The 22,156-nt window shown below is 47.3% G+C and overlaps 1 protein-coding gene across 1 annotated transcript in view; it reads left to right on the top strand.

The window, feature by feature from the left end:
- The window catches only part of LOC144681471 (sodium- and chloride-dependent creatine transporter 1-like), a 152,313-nt gene that overhangs the window by 75,769 nt on the left and 54,388 nt on the right, over positions 1-22,156 (top strand). Inside the window, exons 6-10 of the mRNA XM_078543083.1 lie at positions 9,024-9,158; positions 9,547-9,650; positions 16,983-17,107; positions 19,001-19,113; positions 20,816-20,953. Coding sequence (XP_078399209.1) covers positions 9,024-9,158; positions 9,547-9,650; positions 16,983-17,107; positions 19,001-19,113; positions 20,816-20,953 — 615 coding nt within the window. The remainder of the gene's footprint in view (positions 1-9,023; positions 9,159-9,546; positions 9,651-16,982; positions 17,108-19,000; positions 19,114-20,815; positions 20,954-22,156) is intronic.

The following is a 22,156-nucleotide window of genomic DNA, read 5'->3' as shown; positions in this document are numbered from 1 at the left end:
GTACTGACCCTCTGACAGTGCAGCACTCCCTCAGTACTGACCCTCTGACAGTGCAGCATTCCCTCAGTACTGACCCTCTGACAGTGCAGCACTCCTTCAGTACTGACCCTCTGACAGTGCAGCATTCCCTCAGTACTGACCCTCTGACAGTGCAGCATTCCCTCAGTACTGACCCTCTGACAGTGCAGCACTCCCTCAGTACTGACCCTCCGACATTGCAGCACTCCCTCAGTACTGACCCTCTGACAGTGCAGCATTCCCTCAGTATTGACCCTCTGACAGTGCAGCACTCCCTCAGTACTGACCCTCTGACAGTGCAGCACTCCCTCAGTACTGACCCTCCGACATTGCAGCACTCCCTCAGTACTGACCCTCTGACAGTGCAGCATTCCCTCAGTACTGACCCTCTGACAGTGCAGCACTCCCTGAGTACTGACCCTCTGACAGTGCAGCACTCCCTCAGTACTGACTGGAATAGGATTTGAATCCATGACTTTCTGACTCTGGTGAGAGAGGATCTGACTCACTGAGAGACATCAGACAACTGCTGACATTCACACTGAACTAAACAGCTGTGCTCTCAAATGTAGAAAATGTTCATCAGTTGAGATTATGGTGATGCTCTGTGAGTTGCTTCATTACCTCTCGGTTATAGTATACTCTTCCATTTCTCATTGGTAATATCAGGTTCCTTCCTGTCAGCAGGATTGTGATATTCAACACCTGGAAGGTCAGGGAAATGTATGAAAGGATCACTTTCTGTGCTGATTGTTACGTGAAAATAGAAGCTGTGAGTCCTGTGGCCTCACCACATGGCCACACACAGAGCATTTGATTCTGTCTCTGACTGTTACTGACATCAAGCAAGGTTCTTTTTCCTATTCAATCGTCCCATAATCGCACCAATCCTTATCTATCCATCTACACACTTACTTTCCATTGAGGGTTGCTGGAATGGGATTTGGATCAATCTCAATGCCTGATACAGTGCTATTGCTGAACACAGTGCGAAAACTCCTAAAACCATGTTGGCAATGATCAACTGTCCGAATTAACACCAGAGACGGAACTTTGCCTTGTATTTACAGCACAGAAACAGGCCATTCAGTGCTTGGGCCCCAGCTGTTCACAATTTATATCAATGATTTGGATGTGGGGACCAAGTGTAACATTTCCAAGTTTACTGATGCCACATAACTAGGTGGGAATGTGAGTTGTGAGGCGGATACAAAGAGGCTTCAAGGGGACTTGGACAGGCTAAGTGAGTGGGCAAGAACATAATGTAGTGATCGAATATAATGTGGAAAAATGTGAAGTTATTCACTTTGGTAGGAAAACAGAAAGACAGAGTATTTCTTAAATGGTGAGAGGTTGGGAAGTTGATGTCCAAAGGGACCTGGGTGTCCTTGTTCATGAGTCACTAAAAGCTAGTATTCAGGTGCAGCAAACAATTAGGAAGGCAAATGGGATGTGGACTGCAAATGGACTCACGAGGGGATTTGAGTACAGGAGGAAAGATGCCTTGCTGCAGTTATATAGAGCCTTGGTGAGGCTGCACCTGGAGTATTGTGTACAGTTTTGGTCTCCTTATCTAAGGAAGGATATACTCGCCGTAGAGGGTGTGCAGCAAAGGTTCACCAGACTGATCCCTGGGATGATGAGATTGTCCTATGAGGAGAGATTGAGGAGCCTGGGCCTGTATTCTCTAGAGTTTAGAAGAATGAGAGGTGAATAATTGAAGCATTCAAAATTCTCACAGGGCTCGACAGGGTAGATACAGGAAGGGTATTTCCCCTGTTTGGGGGGTGGTTTAGAACAGGAACACAGTCTCAGGATACGGGGTAGGCCATTGAGGACTGAGGTGAGGAGGAATTTCTTCACCTAGAGGGTGGTGAATCTTTGGAATTCTCTACCCCAGAGGGCTGTGGAGGCTCAGTCATTGAGTATGTTTAAGACAGAGATCGATAGATTTCTACACATTAAACACATCCATGGATACAGGGATAGAGCAGGAAAATGGTGTTGAAGTAGATCAGCAATGATCATATTAAATGGCGGAGCAGGCTCGAAGGGCCGAATGGCCTCCTCCTGCTCCTATTTCCTATGTTCCATCTTTCTTCATGTAACCATATTAACATATTCCTTTCTCCTTCATGTGTTTATGCAGCTTCCCCTTAAATGTATCTACATTATTCATCTCAACCACTCCCTGTGGGAGCGAATTCCACATTCTCCCCGCTCTCTGGGTAAAGGAGTTTCTCCTGAACTCCTGATTAGATTTATTAGTAACTATCTTATGCTGATGGCCCCTAGTTCTCACCGCCACCACCCCCCCCACATCTCTATGTCTACCCTTTCAGAATTTTAAAGACCCCCATAGCCCTCAGTCTTTGCTGTTATGTAGAAACAGGAGCTGCAGCCTGTTCCGTCTTTCCTGATGTTGGTGATCTTTCAGTTTTGGTATCTCCCTTGTGAACCTTTATTGCACCTTCTCCATTACTGACTGGTGTGAATCGGTTATTATCCCACAGCTGAGGGGACAGTGATGTAGTGGTCATGTCACTGGACCAGTAATCCAGACACACAGACTAACGCTCTGGGACAAGGATTTCACCACAGCTGCTGCTGGGATTTAATTCTGGAATTGAAAGCTGGGCTGGAATTTCCCATGCTGGTGGGATCTTCCTCTCCCACCAGTGTGAGTGGAGGTTTCAATGGCAGTGGGGGCTGGAAAATTCTGCCCCTAGTCTCAGTAATAGTGACCACGAAACTATCATCGATTGTTGTAAAAACCCATCTGGGTCACTAATGCCCTTTAGGGGAGGGAAATCTGCCATCCTTACCCGGTCTGGCCCTACATGTGACTCCAGACCCACAGCAATGTGGTTGACTCTTAAATACCCTCTGAAATGGCCCAGCAAGTCACTCAGCTCAAAGGCAGTTAGGGATGAGCAACAAATGCCTTGCCGGTGACACGCACATCCCATGAAAGAATTGGAAAAAATCCTTTTCCATCTTTTTGTAGTTAGTGATGCTCCACTCAATTCCCGTGTCCTCTCAGCCTGTCTCTGGTTAATTACTGAATCTGCTCAGAACACAAGAAATAGGAGCATAAGTAGACCATTCAGCCCATCGAGGCTAGACTCATAGGCTCATAGACGTTTACAGCACAGAAGGAGGCCATTCAGCCCACCATGTCTGTGCTAGTCAATAAAGATCAGACTACACTAATCCCATTTTCCAGCACTTGGCCCATAGCTCTGGAGGCTATGGCAACGCAAGTGAATATCTAAATCCTTCTTAAATGTTATAAGAGTTTCTGACTCAACCACCCTCTCAGGCAGTGAGTTCCAGACTCCCATCACCCACTGGGTGAAAACATTTCTCCTCAACTCCCCTCTTAGCCTTCTACCTTTTATCTAAATCAATGCCCCCTGGTTATTGGCCCCTCTACTAATGGAAAAAGTGCCTTCCTATCCACCCTATCTATGTCCCCCATAATCTTATACACCCCTATCAGGTCCCCTCTCAAACTTCACTTCTCCATGGAAACCAGCCCCAGCCTATCCAATCTTTCCTCATAGCTCAGACCCTCCAGCCCAGGCAGCATCCTGGTAAATCTCCTCTGCACCCTCTCCAGTGCAATCACATCCTTCCTATAATGTGGTGACCAGAACTGCACGCAGTACTCCAGCTGTGGCCTAACCAGCGTTTTATACAGTTCCAGGATAACCTCCCTGTTCTTGTATTCTCTGCCTCGGCTAATAAAGGCAAGTATCCCATGTGCCTTCGTAACCATCTTATCCACCTGCCCTGCTACCTTTAGGGACCTGTGGATATGCACAGCAAGGTACCTCTGATCTTCAGTACTTTCCAGGGTCCTACCATTCATAGTGTAATCCTTTGCCTTGTTAGCCCTCCCCAAGTACATTACCTCACACTTTTCCGGGTTGAATTCCATTTGCCACTACTCTGCCCACCTGACCAGTCCATTGATATCCTCCTGCAGTTTACGGCTATCCTCCTCACTGTTTACCAACCTACCAATCCAAATTACTTCCAAGTTGATAAATTTTTCCAGGTCCAGACGAGAGCATGAAGCAGCACCGAAACCGTGTACCAGAGAAAGAGTTGTGGGAGGGGGCCGGAGTAGGACTGAAACAAGGAATGTTCCACATACCCTATAAAGCGACAGGCATAACTGGGGCCCATGCGGGTACCCATAGCCACACCTTTCATTTGGAGGAGGAACCCATCTCCCAAGCTTTTGCCCTCACACCTTCCCCTTCCTCCCAGAACAATGATAGGGTCCCCCTTGTCCTCACTTATCACTCCACCAGCCTCCGCATTCAAAGGATCATCCTCCCCCATTTCTGCCAACTCCAGCATGATGCCACCACCAAACACATCTTCACTTCACCCCACCCTCCCGTCAGCATTCCATAGGGACCGTTCCTTCTGGGACAGCCTGGTCCACTCCTCCATCACCCCCTACACCTCATCCCCTTCCCATGGCACCTTCCCATGCAATCGCAGAAAGTGTAACACCTGCCCCTTTACCTCCCCCCTCCTCACCGTTCAAGGGCCCAAACGCTCCTTTCAAGTGAAGCAGCATTTCACTTGCACTTCCCTCAACTTAGTCTACTGCATTCGTTGCTCCCAATGCGGTTTCCTCTACATTGGAGAGACCAAACGCAGACTGGGTGACCGCTTTGCAGAACACCTTCGGTCTGTCCGCAATCATTACCCAGACCTCCCTGTCGCTTGCCATTTCAACACCCCATCCTGCTCTCATGCCCACATGTCCGTCCTTGGCCTGCTGCATTGTTCCAGTGAAGCTCAACGCAAACTGGAGGAACAGCACCTCATCTTCTGACTCGGCACTTTACAGCCTTCCGGACTGAATATTGAGTTCAACAATTTTAGATCATGAACTCTCTCCTCCATCCTCACCCCCTTTTTTAATCCCCTTTTTTCTACATTAATTTTTATTTTTTATCCATTCATTCGTGGTTTTATCTCCTTTTTTATCCCATTTTCTATGTGCTCTGCTAAACGGACTCCCAGTCCAGGTCATGCAATTGGTGAGGGCATGTCTGTACTTGTACTACTCCATTTCTCATGTCTTAACATTTTCTAGTTTCCTAACACTATTAAAGTCCGTGGGAGGGTTGATATGACCACACCACAGTTTGTTTTTAATGATCGCACTCATTATACTAAAGCAATGCAGTAAAGTGATTGCTGACGGCCACCATCTTAATGATTGGCTGAGCCACCATTTCCTGTGTTTGGGATTCAATGTATTTGTTGTTCCACGTGTGAAGTCTTTAAAGAGTTGGTGAGAATAATAACTATTCCATAGAGTGGAACAGTGGCTCTGCTACCTAATGTATACCCACAACTCCCTTCACCTCACCATTGACACCTGCGTTTTACATTACACAGAATTTACAGCACAGAAACAAGCCATTCGGCCCATCTTGGCTGTGCTGGTGCTTATGCTTCACACAAACCTCTCCCATCCCCATCTTCTTCTACTCCTCGCTCCCTCATGTGTTTATCCAGCTTCCCCTTAAATGTCTCTATGCTATTCACCTCAACCACTCCCTGTGGGAGCGAGTTCCACATTCTCCCCGCTCTCTGGGTAAAGATATTTCTCCTGAATTCCCCATTGGATTTATTAGTGACTATTTTGTTTTTATGGCCTCTAGTTCTGGTCTTGCCCACAAGTGGAAACATCTTTTCCATGTCTACTCCATTAAAACCCATCCTGGTCTTAAAGACCTCTGTCAGGTCACCCCTCAGTCTTCTCTTTTCTAGAGAAAAGAAGCCCACCCTTTTCAATCTTTCCTGATGGTTATAACTTCTCAAAAACACCTGTGGTTTAAAAATGATCTGTCCACACCCGCCTGTCTGTCCACACCAACTATATTATGGTGTGGGCAGCGTATTATTCAGGCCAATTGGCTTGTTCATGAGCTGCATTAATCCTTAATTATTTATTTTAAAATGGCGGGCGGGTGATTTCGGTGCCTGTCCACCCAACGTATTATGGGCGGGAAACAGCTAAAGGGTGGGCTTGCTACCCCTCTTATTTTACATGCCCCCGACCGAAACATGCCCAGCAGAGGGGCCCATAAAATCCAGTTCCAAGTGTGGTCTAGCCAAGGATCTATACAAATCTATTACAACTTCCCTGCTTTTCAATTCTATCCCTCTTGAAATAAACCCCAGTGCTTGATTTGACTTTTCATTCTAGCTTTAGTAATCTGTATCACTGCTTCTGGTGATTTCTATATCTGCACCTCAGATCCCTCCGATCCCTCCGATCCCTCCGATCCCTCCGATCCCTCAGATCCCTCCGATCCCTCAGATCCCTCTGATCCCTCTGATCCCTCAGATCCCTCCGATCCCTCAGATCCCTCCGATCCCTCCGATCCCTCAGATCCCTCCGATCCCTCCGATCCCTCAGATCCCTCTGTTCCACAATCAATCCGATTTGGACACATGTTTCACGGGTTCACTTGCTAATTAATAACCATTCTGCAAATTTATTAATGTTGTCCAGTCTTTGGTTTTCTGGACCCTAAGTTCTGGAATTCCCTCCCTAAACCTGTACAACTCTCTCTCTAAATCATTAAATGCTCTTTAAAACCTGCTTCTTTGACCAAGCTTTTAGACACCTGCCCTCATGTCTCCTTACATGCCTCAGTGTCAAATTTTATTTGATAATGGTTCCTGTGAAGCACTTTAGGATGTTTTCTTACATTATAGATGCTATAGAAATGCAAGTTGTTATTGTTGAATATTCAGGTTCTCCTTCTATTGCACAAAGTATTGCCAATGACACCAAACTGAGAGATCGAGATCTGATGGGTAGCAATGAAATAAGTGTAAGGCTTTGGAACAGGAGTTTGACAACTGTCCTTTGACCTTACTTCACATAACCCTGCAAACCTCTGCTCTAATGGCTAAAGGGTCCTCGGTTAAGGGGTGGGTTCTCACTGCTGCTGTGTGCTGATCATTTGTCAGTTCTTAGATGGTTGGACTGCAGGTGGGGGCAGTGGGGGTACACAGGGACCCCTAAGGCTCAGCGCTCGTCAATCTATGCCTGAATATTCAGAGTTTGGGAATGTGTGGCATACATCAATACATGGAGACAGTGCACATGTCAGACTGAGCAAACAGAGACTCTACATGGAGTAATTAGGGTTTGAAAGTCTTAACCATAATGAGAATTTCCTGTCTGCATGAGCTGGCCAATAGAATCCTGTTAATTAACTTGTGGGGCTATGATGGGAAGTCAAGATCAGTTTTTTTGCATCAATTTCCTTGTGGATTTTTCAAAGACAGAAGGAGACATAATAAACTGAGGATTTGGATTGTACAAATGAACATGTTGTTAATGTTGGGTTAATATTCGAGAATTGGCTTCATTACTTTCAGAGGCCAGAAAAACTGGACCAGCACAGAACAGGCCATTGGGCCCCTCGGGCCTGGACTGAAGCTTCTACACGAAGCATCCACCTGATTCTCACTCTGCTGTACTGGCCCCTCACTCAGGACCATGTGTGGCTGATGGTGGGAGCATTCCCACCAGGTTCCTTACTGAGCGGTCCTGCTCCACAAAATATCCTCATGTACACTTCAATTCTTGAATTGTTTTGGCCCCAAGGTCTTTGATAAAAGTGGACTCAGTCTCTGATTGGTGATTGGAAGCTGCAATCAGGTCCACTGCTTCCCCTCTGGATAACAGGAAGCCTGGGCTGGCCTGGCGCGGCACAGAGCAGCCAATCAAACTGCTCCATTGCTTACGACATGGGTGCAATTCGCCTCCAACAGGGAATTCGGTAAACTCATCGAGACATCAAACGATCGGAGATTGACACTGGGTAACCGGAGCATTGGAAGCAAACCACTGAGTCAGTGGCAGCGCTTCCAGCTTCGGAGTCAGAAATACCTGGGTTCAAACTCCACTCTGGACATCCCCAGCGAGTAGAGATGGGAATATCAGCTTAGAGTTGTGGGTTGGTGTGCAACAGATGCTCAGATCTAGTAGGTGCTGGTGATTCCTCCCCTCATTATGTGAGTTGTAGAAGCCCATTAAACTAGTCCATTGGATAGGACTAAGCTCCCATCCCCATTCAGACCATGCCAAATTGTTTTACAGCAATGAAGAGTAGGCACTGAGGGAGCACTGCACTGTCAGACCCTCTGACAGTGCAGTACTCCCTCAGACCTGACCCTCTGACAGTGCAGCGCTCCCTCAGTACTGACCCTGTGACAGTGCAGCACTCCCTCAGACCTGACCCTCTGACAGTGCAGCGCTCCCTCAGTACTGACCCTGTGACAGTGCAGCACTCCCTCAGTACTGACCCTCTGACAGTGCAGCACTCCCTCAGAACTGACCCTCTGACAGTGCAGCGCTCCCTCAGTACTGACCCTGTGACAGTGCAGCACTCCCTCAGTACTGACCCTCTGACAGTGCAGCACTCCCTCAGTACTGACCCTCTGACAGTGCAGCACTCCCTCAGTACTGACCGTCTGACAGTGCAGCACTCCCTCAGTACTGACCCTCTGACAGTGCAGCACTCCCTCAGTACTGACCCTCTGACAGTGCAGCACTCCCTCAGTACTGACCCTCTGACAGTGCAGCACTCCCTCAGTACTGACCGTCTGACAGTGCGTGGTTCCTTAGAGAGAGTGTGCTGTGTCACCAATGGTTAAAAGGGTTAAACTATGAGGTTGGGTGGCATAATGCTGGCTTGCAAACTCCTTGAGCTTAGGAGGTTGAATTGTGATGTAACAGATGTTTGAAACAATGAGAGAATTTGAGAAGGGACTGGGAAAGGGATAGTGTCTCTCTGAGGGATCTGTGACAAATGGGAAAGGTTTATTGGGTGAAATCCCTGTTGTAAAAGCTTGTTATGTTTTCGAAGGCCAGTTGAATGACACCACTCTTCTGTTCACCTCTCTCTCTCTCTCTTTCTTGCCCTCTCTCTCTCTTTCTCTCTCTGTAGGTTGTCTATTTCACTGCTTTGTTCCCGTATCTTGTCCTGATCATTCTCCTGGCTCATGGAGTTTCGCTTCCGGGAGCTTTGGATGGCATCATTTACTACCTGAAACCTGATTGGTCCAAGCTTGGTGAAGCACAGGTAACAGATGGATTTTTACCCTCCTCCCAGTTTAGTTATTGTTTGTATTTCATCCCCACCTCCTGCTCTGATTCCTGGAGAATTTTCTGTAAATCATTGGACTGGGCTGAAAACTTTCCTCTTTTATATTTGGCCACAAGCCAGTTTGCCCCTGGTGGAGTTGTGGAGAGCCTCTTGAGGAAGTAACTAGGAGAAAAACTTCTTTGTTCTAATTTAATCCAGTTTGTCGGAAATAAGTACTTTGTTGTTGTTGTTGTTGTTGTTGTTGGACTCTTTAGGTTTCTTTAATCTGAACCCTTCAACCCAATGGATTGGTCGCCCCATTTACTTCCACGCATTCTGCTGTTGCCTTTATAGAATGTTTTATTTTACTTGATTTCTCTTGAAGGTTTGGATTGATGCAGGAACCCAGATCTTTTTCTCATATGCGATTGGATTAGGAGCACTTACAGCACTAGGCAGCTACAATCGTTTTCACAACAACTGCTACAGGTAACCTAGCAACGCAGGAGATACACTTTAATCATTTCTTTTTTTTTCTCCAAAAAACCATTTTGGGTATTTTCGCAAGCAAAAGGGAAGCTGCAGAAGATCGGGATGAAGACTCCCTGGTATCAGCAGCTATATTCTTGTATCTGTGATGGGTGCAACTCACGGAGTGACCTCTGACCCTGCACGCAAACCCCCCCCCACCCCCTTCTCCCCCCCAGCCAACCAATGGTGTCCATCACCCACTTATGGTTGGGACCCTATGCTATAACTGAGTGATTGACAGCTACAGATACCTGGCCTGTAGTATTGGAGGGGTGTGTGTGGGGATTCACCATGTGGATAGGCAGGCGTCTGCTGTGGGAGGCCGCACTGAAAGCCAAGCGGAATCCAGCTGGTATCAACGAGCTGAAGCTGAAGATCATGCGAGAAGTGGCAAAGCAGAGAATAAACCCAAGGATGGTTTGGATCAGCAGAGGACACAGCCTTTCGAACCATTCGCCCTTCTTCCATCGCTCGTCAGTGCCTCTCGCTCCCACCCGCTGGGCCAGCTAGGTTGCTACGGTGTTTTGCGGAGCTTCAGTGGATCCCAGGCCCAAGGCAGCAATTGGGGCATCAAAGGGACAATTCCATCTCCCACAGGTTGGTAATAACCACTTTGGCGGTTGAGATATCGGAGGGTGATCAGCCCCTGTGGAGTGGACCCCTATCAAAGGGGTGGTCAATGTCCTTAGGAGGGGAGAGTTGGCCAGGAAAGAGAGGACAAAGTAAAAACTAAAGCACGCATGGGTACTGATCCTTTACTCATGAGTATAGGAGGGCCAGGTATCATCCTTGTAGCTGCCAGTCACTGTCACACATGGAGCTGGTACTAGTTTATTGATATACCAGGGAGTGCTCATTATTCTACACAACCTTAAGCCAGATGAATACTACTAAAAATTGCTGGGACTCATCTGACCATGTCTGGCATGAACAACATTGACCATTAATAGTGACCACAGAGAGGAAGCTGGTCTACATTCCTTTATCCTGCCATTGGATTTAATCCCAGGTCTCCCAACAGTGATTTAAAACTGGCATTGTGACTAACCCTGTCACCTGGGTTACAGCGGAACTCATCGGCCGTAGAGTGGGTCATCTCCCCATGTGTGGGCCAACCTGGGCCAGCCTAGACCTGGGAGGGTTATGTTCATCCACCACACACCTCAGCACACTGGTACAGTACTAATTGCTTTATATTTGTAGAATGAGTAACAAGCATCTGATAAAATGTGTTTGTAATTAACCTTACAATCTTACAGCACAGAAGGAGGCCATTTGGCCCATCAGCCCTCTGCCAGCTCTCTGAAAGATCTACCCAATTAGTCCCACTCCCCCTGCTCTTTCCCCCAAGGCCTGTAATTTTTCCTTTCCAAGAATTTCTCCAATTACCTTTTGAAAGTTACTATTGAATCTGCTCCTACCATCCTCCTACTCCCACCTATGACATTTGGAGATTTCTGATGATTTACCGAACCCCACGCAATCAATTAAACAGGTACTCCCTCACAGGTACTCCCTCACAGGTACTCCCTCACTTGGTACATGCCATGCTCTGGTGCTAGGGGCAGCCATACTTCATTTAAATTGTGCGTCCTTTCTGTGGTCCTGCTACTGCCTCCTGGAAGATCCCTGGTGATTAAGTGATGCACAGTCCCCAGGTACATCTTTGCTGATATAGTCAGCTTGATTTCTGCCTCACTTCCAGTCTGATTAATCTCATCTGTAATTATAGTTTTCTTCAGGAGAGTTCTTGATGTGTCATGCTTTCCTGTTGGGGTCTGCACCTTCACACCATTGAGGTTGGCAGTTACTCTGAACAGGAGGCCACACTGCAGTTCTATAAGTGCTAAGCAACAATAGATGCCAACTTGTCCTTTGTATCTTCCTGGCTCTCTTCTGCCAGGTGCAGGGATTGAAGGGATAGCCATGGTTTAATAATAAGATATAAAGCCTCTCTTATATGTGTTCACAAGTCTAATGCTCTACTTTACCAACCTACGTATCTGCTATATTTTACTAGCCTGTTTCTAGTTAAGATCTAGTGTACATACAAAACCCTGGGTTTCCAGGAGCTTGATTTTCACCTACAGGTAAAATGATTAGGTGATAGAGGAAGATGTGGTTTCCACACTCACTTCCTCATCCTGCCCATCCATTTCCTCATCCTACCCACCCATTTCTTCATCCTGCCCATCCACTTCCTCATCCTGCCCATCCACTTCCTCATCCCGCCCATCCACTTCCTCATCCTGCCCATCCATTTCCTCATCCTGCCCATCCACTTCCTCATCCTACCCACCCACTTCCTCATCCTGCCCATCCACATCCTCATCCTACCCATCCACTTCCTCATCCTACCCACCCACTTCCTCATCCTGCCCATCCACATCCTCATCCTGCCCATCCACTTCCTCATCCTGCCCATCCACATCCTCATCCTGCCCATCCACTTCCTCATCCTACCCACCCACTTCCTCATCCTACCCACCCACTTCCTCATCCTACCCATCCACTTCCTCATCCTGCCCATCCACTTCCTCATCCTGCCCACCCACTTCCTCATCCTGCCCATCCACTTCCTCATCCTACCCATCCACTTCCTCATCCTACCCACCCACTTCCTCATCCTACCCACCCACTTCCTCATCCTGCCCATCCACATCCTCATCCTGCCCATCCACTTCCTCATCCTGCCCATCCACATCCTCATCCCACCCATCCACTTCCTCATCCCGCCCACCCACTTCCTCATCCCGCCCATCCACTTCCTCATCCCGCCCATCCACTTCCTCATCCCACCCACCCACTTCCTCATCCCGCTCAACCACTTCCTCATCCCGTCCACCCACTTCCTCATCCCGCCCATCCACCTCATCCTACCCACCCACTTCCTCATCCTACCCATCCACTTCCCAGCAGTGCAAACTCAAGGAGAAGTTTCACCTTCATCTCTGAGTTGTGTTTTCACATCCTAACCCAACTTCAACTTCTCCCTACCTCTCTTAGGCCTTAGTTAATTTCTGGGCCAATTCTATGATGTATAGCGAGTAATTATTGTTCATGTGCGGCCATGAAGATTCGGTACACTTTTCCCAGAGAACTCTGGTCCATTTTGAACCTAGAGCCCAGTGTGAGTCCAAATTGAAGAGTGATTTCTTTCCCATCCTTTTGGACCATCAATGGAAATACTGAGCTGTATTGGTTCCATCCAGTTGATTTCATTGGTTCTAACTACAACGCTGCCTAGTTCCTAAGAGGCTTTTCCATCTAACTGAAGCTGGGCAAGAGACTGTCAGTGAAGCAAAGCTTTAGTCTTGGCAACACACAGTAACAGTTCTGGGTATTCCCCCCTCTGTCCCTTCTTTAACATGCATGAATGCTGAATGTCTTATTAACCAATTATTGCCAGCCATTTTTCTTCACCTAATCACTTTATCCAGTAACTCTATCGTGTTTTGATTGAAATTACCCAAGTTCTATAGGCACCATGATCATTTCTGTTGCTGCTTCAGTAATTGGGCACCACATTGTAATCTTTATTACCCAACATTTCCCCTTTGGTTTATGTCCCTCCACAGCCACAATCTGGTACTTCACCCGAATGTTTGAGAGGCAAGATTCTGGATGATTCCACAGGTATGAACTGCCTGGAGGAACGGCTGTTGAAGCTGAGTTCAGTTTGGTCACAGGTTGGAGTTCACAAAGGTGGCGCGAGGAAGTGGGGGGTGGGGTGGGTCACTAGCAACTGATCAGGAGCAGTCTAAGACACCCTGAGGCTGACTGTAGCATTCTTCCTGCTCACCTCGATCTTTCTGCCCTGTATGATTGAGAATATGTGTCAGCTTTCAAAAAAGCTCTGAAACAAAACTGACCAAGAAGCTATTGGATTGTCATAAAAACCCATCACATTCATTACTGTCCTTTAAGAGAGGAAATCCACTGTCCCCGTATGGGCTGGTGTGATTCCAGTCCCACTGTAACATGGTTAGCTTTTAACTGCCCTCTACTGTGACATGGCAACCCACCCAGTTACACTAAACATTGCCAGCGGGTCAGGGAGGTGACCCACAACCTTCTCAGGGTAACTAGGGATGCCTAGCACAAACCCAACCCACCCCCCCAGCCCAATGGGTCCGACCACACTATCGCAGCTTGATTCAAACTCTTCAGAACTGCAGCACGATCTTTGGAAAAGTTTGTAGACTTTTGAAATTTCAATCAGCATTGTGGAATTTACTCTACCCTGGCACTAATATGCTTGAATCCTTCCGGAACATTCATTGCATGACATTGGAGATAGTCGGCAAATGTCCTGGCACAGACTTGCTCAATGAGTCTATTGGGACAAAACTGCACCTTTAAAAGGCTTGCAATCTGCGTCACTAAACCAGTGTTTCACTCACTCAATCTCAATGCTATCATGAATTGTGTTGTGCAATTTTTCTGTCTTGTTCAATCACCTCACCATTGGAGGGCTGAGACTTGGTTTTGGGACACAAAACATTAAATCAACACCTCAAGTACCAAATCCAATGTGCATGAAGGTCAGGTTTACTTCTGGAGTTAATGGCGCCTATAAATGAAAGAACGGCTAGCTTATCCTAGCACACAGACAGCAACTCAAACCCGGCTCTGTGAGAACTCCTGAGCTCATTGGAGAGCAGCAGTCACTCTCTACTACTTACATTTGATGATTTATATTGTTTAAGTTTGTGTTGGCAAGGATCTCTACATATAATAATAATCTTTATGACAACACAACTCTGAGGAGGTTTATAACTGCTGTAATTGCTTATCTTTGGAGTTTATGGTGGAGGTCAGTGTTTATTGACTGGGATCAGCTGCATATGTTGAAGTATTAAAGTGATATCAACAGTAAGAAGGTGACCTGTCTTTTCAATATAAACTTTCTTCTGTTCATCCCTCTTAGTGGACACTGATTGTCCAATCAGAATCAGAAATGAGGGAGTTACCTGTAGACAGGTATGTGCTGGTAGGGAGTTACCTGTAGACAGGTATGTGCTGGTAGGGAGTTACCTGTAGACAGGTCTGTGCTGGTAAGGAGAAACTTGTAGACAGATATGTGCCGGAATGGAGTTACCTGTAGGCAGTTATGTGCTAGTAGGGAGTTACCTGTAGCCGGTTATGCGTCCCTAGGGAGTGACCTGTAGGCGGGTAGGTGTCAGTAAGGAGTTACCTATAGACAGGTACATGCTGGTAGGGAGTTACCTGTAAACAGGTATGTGCCGGTAGAGAGTTACCTGTAGACAAGCATGTGCTGGAATGCAGTTACCTGTAGACGGTTATGTGCCAGTAGGGCGTTACCTATAGACAAGTATGTGCCTGTAGGGAGTTACCTGTAGACAGCTATGTGCCGTGAGTTACCTGTAAACAGGTATGTGCCAGTAGGGAGTTACCTGTAGGCAGATATGTGCTTGTAGGGAGTTACCCGTAGACGGGTGTGCTGGTAGGGAGTTACCTATGGACAAGAATGGGCTGGTAGGGAATTACTTATAGACAGGTGTGTGCCCATAGGGAGTTACCTGTTTACATGTAGATGCCGGTAGGAAGTTACTTGTAGAGGGTATGGAGGAATTTTCTTATGAGGAGAGGTTGAGTAGGTTGGGCCTGTACTCATTGGAATTTAGAAGAATGAGGGGTGACCATATTGAAACATATAAGATTCTTAGGAGGCTTAACAGGGTAGATGCTGAGAGGCTGTTTCCCCTTGTGGGAAAGTCTAGGACCAGAGGGCATAACCTAAGAGTAAGGGGTCACCCATTTAAAACAGGGATGAGGAGGAATTTCTTCTCTCAGAGGATAGTCAACCTATGGAATTCTTTACCTCAGAGGGCTGTAGAGGCTGGGTTGTTAAGTATATTCAAGGATGAGATAGATTTTTATTCAGTAAGGGAATCAAGGGTTATGGGGAAAAGGCAGGAAAGTGGAGTTGAGGATTATCAGATCAGCCTTGATCTCATTGAATGGTGGAGCAGACTCGATGGGCCGAATGGCCTACTTCTGCTCCTACGTCATGATCTTTTGGACTTATGGTCAGGTATGTGTCAATAGGGAGTTACCTGTATACAGTTATGTGTTGGTAGGGAGTTATGTGTATACAGGTATGTATTGGTAGCGAGTTACCTTTAGAAAGTATGTGTCCGTAGGTGTTACCTGTGGGCAGGTATATGTTGGTAGGGAGTTACATGTAGACAAGTATGTGCCAGTAGGGAGTCACTTCTAGACAGGTATGTGCCGATAGGGAGTTATGTGTGTACAGGTATGTGTTGGTAGGGAGCTACCTGTAGACATGTATGTGTCAGTAAGGAGTTACCTATTGACAGGTATGTGTCGGTAGGGAGTAACCTGTTGACTTGTATGTACCGGTAGCGAATTACCTGTAGACAGGTATGTGCCGGTAGGGAGTTACCTGTCAACAGGTATGTGCCGGTAGGGAGTTACATGTAGACAGGTATGTTTTGGTAGGGAGTTACCGGTAGACAGGTATCTGCCAGTAGGGAATTACTTGTAGCCAGATATGTGTTTGTAGGGAGTTACCTGTGGGCAGGTAGGTGCTGTCAGAGAGTTACCTGTAGACAGGTATGTATTGGTAAGGAGTCGGGGTTTTCCCCCCAATAACAGCCCGGCTGTATGAATGACACCTGTCTGATTGTTTCTCCTCCAGTGATATCCTTCCCTGTAAAGGTGAAATTCTATTTTTCTCACTCTTCACTGCTAGTTCAGCTGTCCCCTTGACAGTGTGTATATATCACCTCGCTTCAGTATCCCTTGAGCGTATCAGCGCCTGATTTGTAACCAGTTCTATTTAAGCCAATTGCACAAAAGGGAATTCATTTTGCCAAAGAATTTCTGTCTCTATTTGTCACTGCTTTTGGTATTGGCAGTTGACAGGTCTCTTTGCCAATATCCAATGATGTGTGTGTTAATAACTTGCTCTTATATGTATCCAATCCTTCCTGTGTCCTTGACTGCCTCGTGCCTTTGCATCCAAAGAGTATGTTTTCCTGAGTGTCTCCAGAGACTGTTCTTCCACCAGACCTGAACCGGTAACATCTTCACTTCTGATTTTTTTTTTGTCTTGGGTTGTAATCAGGTTTGGAGGAGCCAATTTAAGAGGTTATGTACTGACAGGGAGGGAGGGGATTTCTGTGCTTCTCTGGGCTAAGTATTTACAAGAGTTTTGAGTTTGGAGCTTGATTTGTGCTTTCACATGGTGGGCTATGGGTGAAATGCTATAACTTGGCCTGTCTCTTCGTGCTTTGTTTACAGAGATGCTTACCTCTTGGCACTGATTAACAGCACCACCAGCTTTTTCTCAGGCTTTGTTGTGTTTTCTGTGCTCGGGTTTATGGCTTCTGAACAAGGAATGGATATCTCAAAGGTGGCAGAATCTGGTGAGAATTCAACAAGAAATATTGCTCCTCACAAAATAAAGAGCGCTAGGAATTGGCAAGGAACATTTGGTTGGTTTTAACTGAAGCATCCAGAAAGACAGGACCGGCCATCACCGTGACACCCAACTGGAGAAGCTGGATAAACACCTGAGGGAGAAAAGGATAGAAGGATATGGGGATAGGGTGAGATGAAGAGGAATGGCCCTTTGAGCTGAATAGCCTGTTTCTGTGCTGTAAACTCAATGTGGGGAGCTGCATAAGAACATACAAAGATATGAATTAGGAGCAGGAGGAGGCCACTCGGCCCCTCGAGCCTGCTCTGCCATTCAATAAGATCATGGCTGATCTCAATATAACCTCAACCCCACATTCCCACCTACCCCCGATAGCCTTTCATCCCCTTGTTAATCAAGAATCTATCCACCTCTGCCTTAAAAATATCCAAAGACTCTGCTTCTACCACCTTTTGAGGAAGAGAGATCCAAAGACTCTCGACCCTCTGAGAGAAAACATTTCACCTCATCTCTGTCTTAAATGAGTGACCCCTTATTTTTAAACATTGACCCCTAGTTCTAGATTCTCCCACAAGAGGAAACATCCTCTCCACATCCACCTTGTCAAGTCCCCTCAGGATCTTAAAGGTTTCAATCAAGTCGCCTCTTACTCTTCTAAACTCCAGTGTCCAAGACAATCCGTCCATTCCTGGTATTAGTCTGGTAAACCTTCTCTGAACTGCTTCCAACGCATTTACATCTGAAGGGATTGTGAAGCTACAACACTCTGGCCTGGTTCACCTGTACAGTTCCTCTGTTAAAGATTGCCTTCCTCCTTCTCCATCAGATCCCTTACGGGGTCGTGACTTTGGCCATCCTCCCCTTCACACTGTCCCCTTAAATCCCCTCCCTTAACCCCCTCTCCAACTGTGTAACCCCCTCCACCTAATCCCCTCCCCGTAACCCCCTCCACATAATCCCCACCCCATAAAACCCTCCCATAACCCTCTTCCCAATAGCCCCTTCCCCACAATCCCCTCCCCAAAAACCCCCTCCCTGTAAACCTCCATCAGTAACTCACTCCCTGTAACCCCTCCGCATAATCCCCTCCACATAACCCACTCCACATAACCCGCTCCCATAACCCCTCCCCTAACCCCTCACCATAGCCCTTCCCCATAATCTCCACCCAAACCACATAACCCTCTCCCCATAATCCCCTCCCTGTAACCCTCTCCCCATAACCGCCTCCCATAACCCCCTCCCCACATGCTCCCTCCTGATAACCCCCCTCCATGTATACCCCTCCCCAACAGTCTCTAATATAAATGTTCCTGTGACTAAAGCCTCTGAACCCCCAGTTGCAAATTACATGAACTAAGCTCCATTTCTCTGTTGTCTCTTTCTCCCAGCCTTTCATCGCTCCATTTCTAACCTCCACAGATAGTCCTCTGGACTGTCCTCCCAGCACACCCGACCCCGCCACCTCCCCATCAACCCCCTGTCCCCTCATTCACTCTGTGTCAATCTGCGGTTTTATTTTCCTGGTATGTGCTTCCAACAACTGAAGTTCTGAGTTTAATTTCTGTGTTTGTAGATCAGTCAGGGTTGGGTCTTTGCCTGCTTGCTTACTGCAGGCCTCCTGGTTCCAGACCCTCTGAGTGTGTCACATTATATTTTGGGGAACTTGCTGACCCAGGTTCTGCCACTTACCCCCTTGTGACACTCTCACCCTTAATACATTCAGTAGGCTCCCCAAGCAGCCACTTACCAATTCAAAACAAAGCCAGTTTCTCAGATTTTCATCATTTTAGATAAATGGTTTGGGAGCAACTGTGCGGAAGGCGGGAAGTTCAATAAAGCGACCTTACTGACAAGGACTCTTATTTTACTCCTGCAGGACCTGGTCTGGCATTTATCGCCTACCCAAAGGCAGTGACCCTCATGCCAATTGCCCCACTCTGGGCTGCCCTGTTTTTCTTCATGCTCCTGGTCCTTGGCTTGGACAGTCAGGTACGTGGCTGGCTTTACCACAAAAAGGTTTTCTTAATTCATTCTCAGCACTGTGGACACCACTGGCAAGGCTGGTATTTACTGCCCATCCCTAACTGCCCTGTGTGAGCCAGCCTCCTTAACCACTGGTAACAATTTGAATGCAGGTCTGTAACTCACTTGACCACTTCGGGGGCAGTTAAGAGTCAACCATGTTGGTGATGGGACTGGAGTTCCAAACAAGCCCACACTGGGTAAGGACTGGGCAAGTGAGCCAGTTGGGTTTTGATGACAATCCTGACAGCCTCATGGTCATTTCTACCGACAAAACTCTTCATTCCCAGATTTTCTAAAATTGAAGTCAAATTCTGAATTTGAATCCTGAAATTCAACTGTCCGTGGTGGGATTTCAGACCTTTACAAGGATGTCAATGCAGAGTGGGCTTCACCCCTGAGCGGTCTGATTCAGAGTCAGGAATGTTATCCCAGAGCCAGGGGCTTTCTCCGCTGCCTGTTCATATCTCGCCAAGCCCCCCCCCCACAACAGATATTAATCCAGCTCCTCTTGTCATTATCCTATTGCTCATTGTGGGATCTTGCTGTGTGAGAATTGTTTTCCATGTTTCCCATGTTACAGCATTTAAATACATTTCAAAAGAGCTTCATTGTGAATATGTCGTGAGAGGCGATATAAAAATGTGAGCCTTTTTCCTGGTGCCACATTCGCGATCTGAGTTATGTAACACATTGCCTCCGTTCAAACAATGTTTGGAAGATCTGGTAGCCTCGATCCCTCAGTCCTTTCTCAACCGGTTTCATTGGGCTGAATCTTAAACACCTTAAAGATACATTTCCACGTTGGTAACTCACTTGGCAGCGTTCCCACCGGTGAGATCCTTCCAGAAGCAGCCGTCTAACCGGCCGGTTAGGGGTGAGGGGTGATGGGGGGTGGTCACTGCTGCTGGAGGAGGAGAGCCGCGAGGGCAGCTCTGTCCTGAGGAACCCTTTGAAGGTGTTTCAACTTTGTTACAATGAGAACTGTGCCAGCAGCTGCCAGGTGCCATCACAGTGAAAGGTGGAGGGCCAATGGCTGCAGCTGTTCCCTGCTGATCCCTGCAGTTCTGGTGGGGAGAGAGGGGAGGGGTGAGTACTGGATGCCTCATAGGTCCCCCCAGGCCAGCCGGTGGCCAATTGCCTCGAGGCACCTTCAGGGCCTGGCCCTTTGGCCCGTCCACCACGGGGAAGATCCCAGCAACGTCCCCAATCAGTCCACAATTCGACCGTCACTTATTCACGTTGGCCGTGCGGCACTGACCTCTTCCACACGCCTCTGGAAAGATCCGGAAACTCATTGGCCTACTGGCCCTTCCATCTTACCTTCCTCACAGTACCACCACCAAAACCACCTCGGCAGCAGCAGGAAGGTTGCCCCCATTGTCTGCGGTCAGCACACACTAGACAAAGCACCGTTAGTTTTAACAGGCCTCAGTCTGCCCGCAGTCTTCAGACTGTCCTGAACTTGAACAAGCGACTCCACAGTTCTAAGATCTTACTTGCTGCCCAGTCATTTTGTGAGAAACTTGCAGGGCTACGGGGAGTGGAACTAAGCGAATAGCTCTCTCAAAGAGCTGGCACAGGCGCGATGGGCTGAACAGCCTTCCTCTATATTGTAAGATCCCGTGATTCATTCAGACGTTGGTTCATTTGTTTTCCTTGTTTACAGTTTGTGGGAGTGGAGGGTTTCATCACCGGGATCATGGACCTGTTTCCAACGTATGTGTCTGGGGGTCTGCGGAGAGAGGTGGTGGTTGCTGTTTGCTGCCTGGTCTGTTTTGTCATCGATCTGTGCATGGTGACAGACGTAAGTAAGACCACATTGTGGGGCAACTGGGGGTAAATCTAAACAGTAGGAAACGAGGGGGCAATGGGAGGGGCAAATGTAAGTAATACCCTGCGTGGACCAATGGAGCTAATAGGGATACGGAGACAACCCCATACACACTGGCCCTGAAATTCCTGGCAGGGAGGAGGGCATCGCTATAAGATATGCCCAGCACAGAGTGGGTGTTCAGCAAGGGGTCCTCGATCTGCAGGGATTCTGCCCTATTTCAATCTGACCTTTGAATTCCAGTCCAAATGGGTCTGGGGGAGGGGAGGGGATAGTGGGTGAGTGCAGGCTGGGGTGGGGGCTCTTCCATATGCCCCTCCCCATCCCCAGTTTAAGGATATTTGGGTGGGGGGGCGTTTCCAGGATTCCTGTGAATTTCCTCTCCTTACATCATGGCAAAACGGAACTGAGTTAGCAACATCCAACATCCTGACTGTTCCCATCCCAATGGTCAAGGATGCTCCAAGGATCTGATACCAGAACCAGGAATTCAACTGGAAGGGTAGGTTATTAACAGCTCAATACTTATTTTATCTAACTTCTCTTTAAAGAATATTTGATTAATAAAGGGAATCTGGATTATTATTACCAGTCACCTGTTATTGGACTGATCAACACCGATCTTGGAAAGAGAAGTCTGAGTGAGGGTTGAAAAGAGTCTCTAAGCTGATTAAGGTTTGACAGGATAGACACTGAGAGACAGTTTGTACTCATGGGAAAGTGTAAAACTGGAGCCTATCGATATGGGATAGACATCGTGAAATCCAATGGGGAATTCTGGAGAAATTCCTTTACCCAGAGAGTGGGGGGAATGCGGAACTCACGCCCACAGGGAGTGGTTGAGGTGAATAGTTTGGATGCATTTAAGGGGAAGCTGGAGAAACACATGAGAGAGAAAGGAATAGAAGGAGATGGTGATAGGGTGAGATGAGAGGGGAGCAGACTGCACCCGTTGGGCCAAAGGGACTGTTTCTGTGCTGTTTCTGGGCTAAAAGCAAAGTTACTGAGCATCTCTGATCTTAAGCGATTTTAGTCATGGCATAGTATTCCAAAAGGGAGTTGGATAACACCATGAAGATGATGAATTTGCAGGGTTATGGGGAAAGGGCAGGCTCGGGGAGTGAGACTAATCAGATAGCTCTCTCAAAAAGCCAGCACAGGCATGATGAGCTGAAT

Source organism: Cetorhinus maximus, chromosome 6 (genome assembly GCF_964194155.1).
Source record: "Cetorhinus maximus chromosome 6, sCetMax3.hap1.1, whole genome shotgun sequence".
In the NCBI taxonomy this organism is placed as follows: domain Eukaryota; kingdom Metazoa; phylum Chordata; class Chondrichthyes; order Lamniformes; family Cetorhinidae; genus Cetorhinus; species Cetorhinus maximus.
Note: the sequence above shows the minus strand (reverse complement) of the source record. Positions and strands in the feature narration are given on the sequence as shown.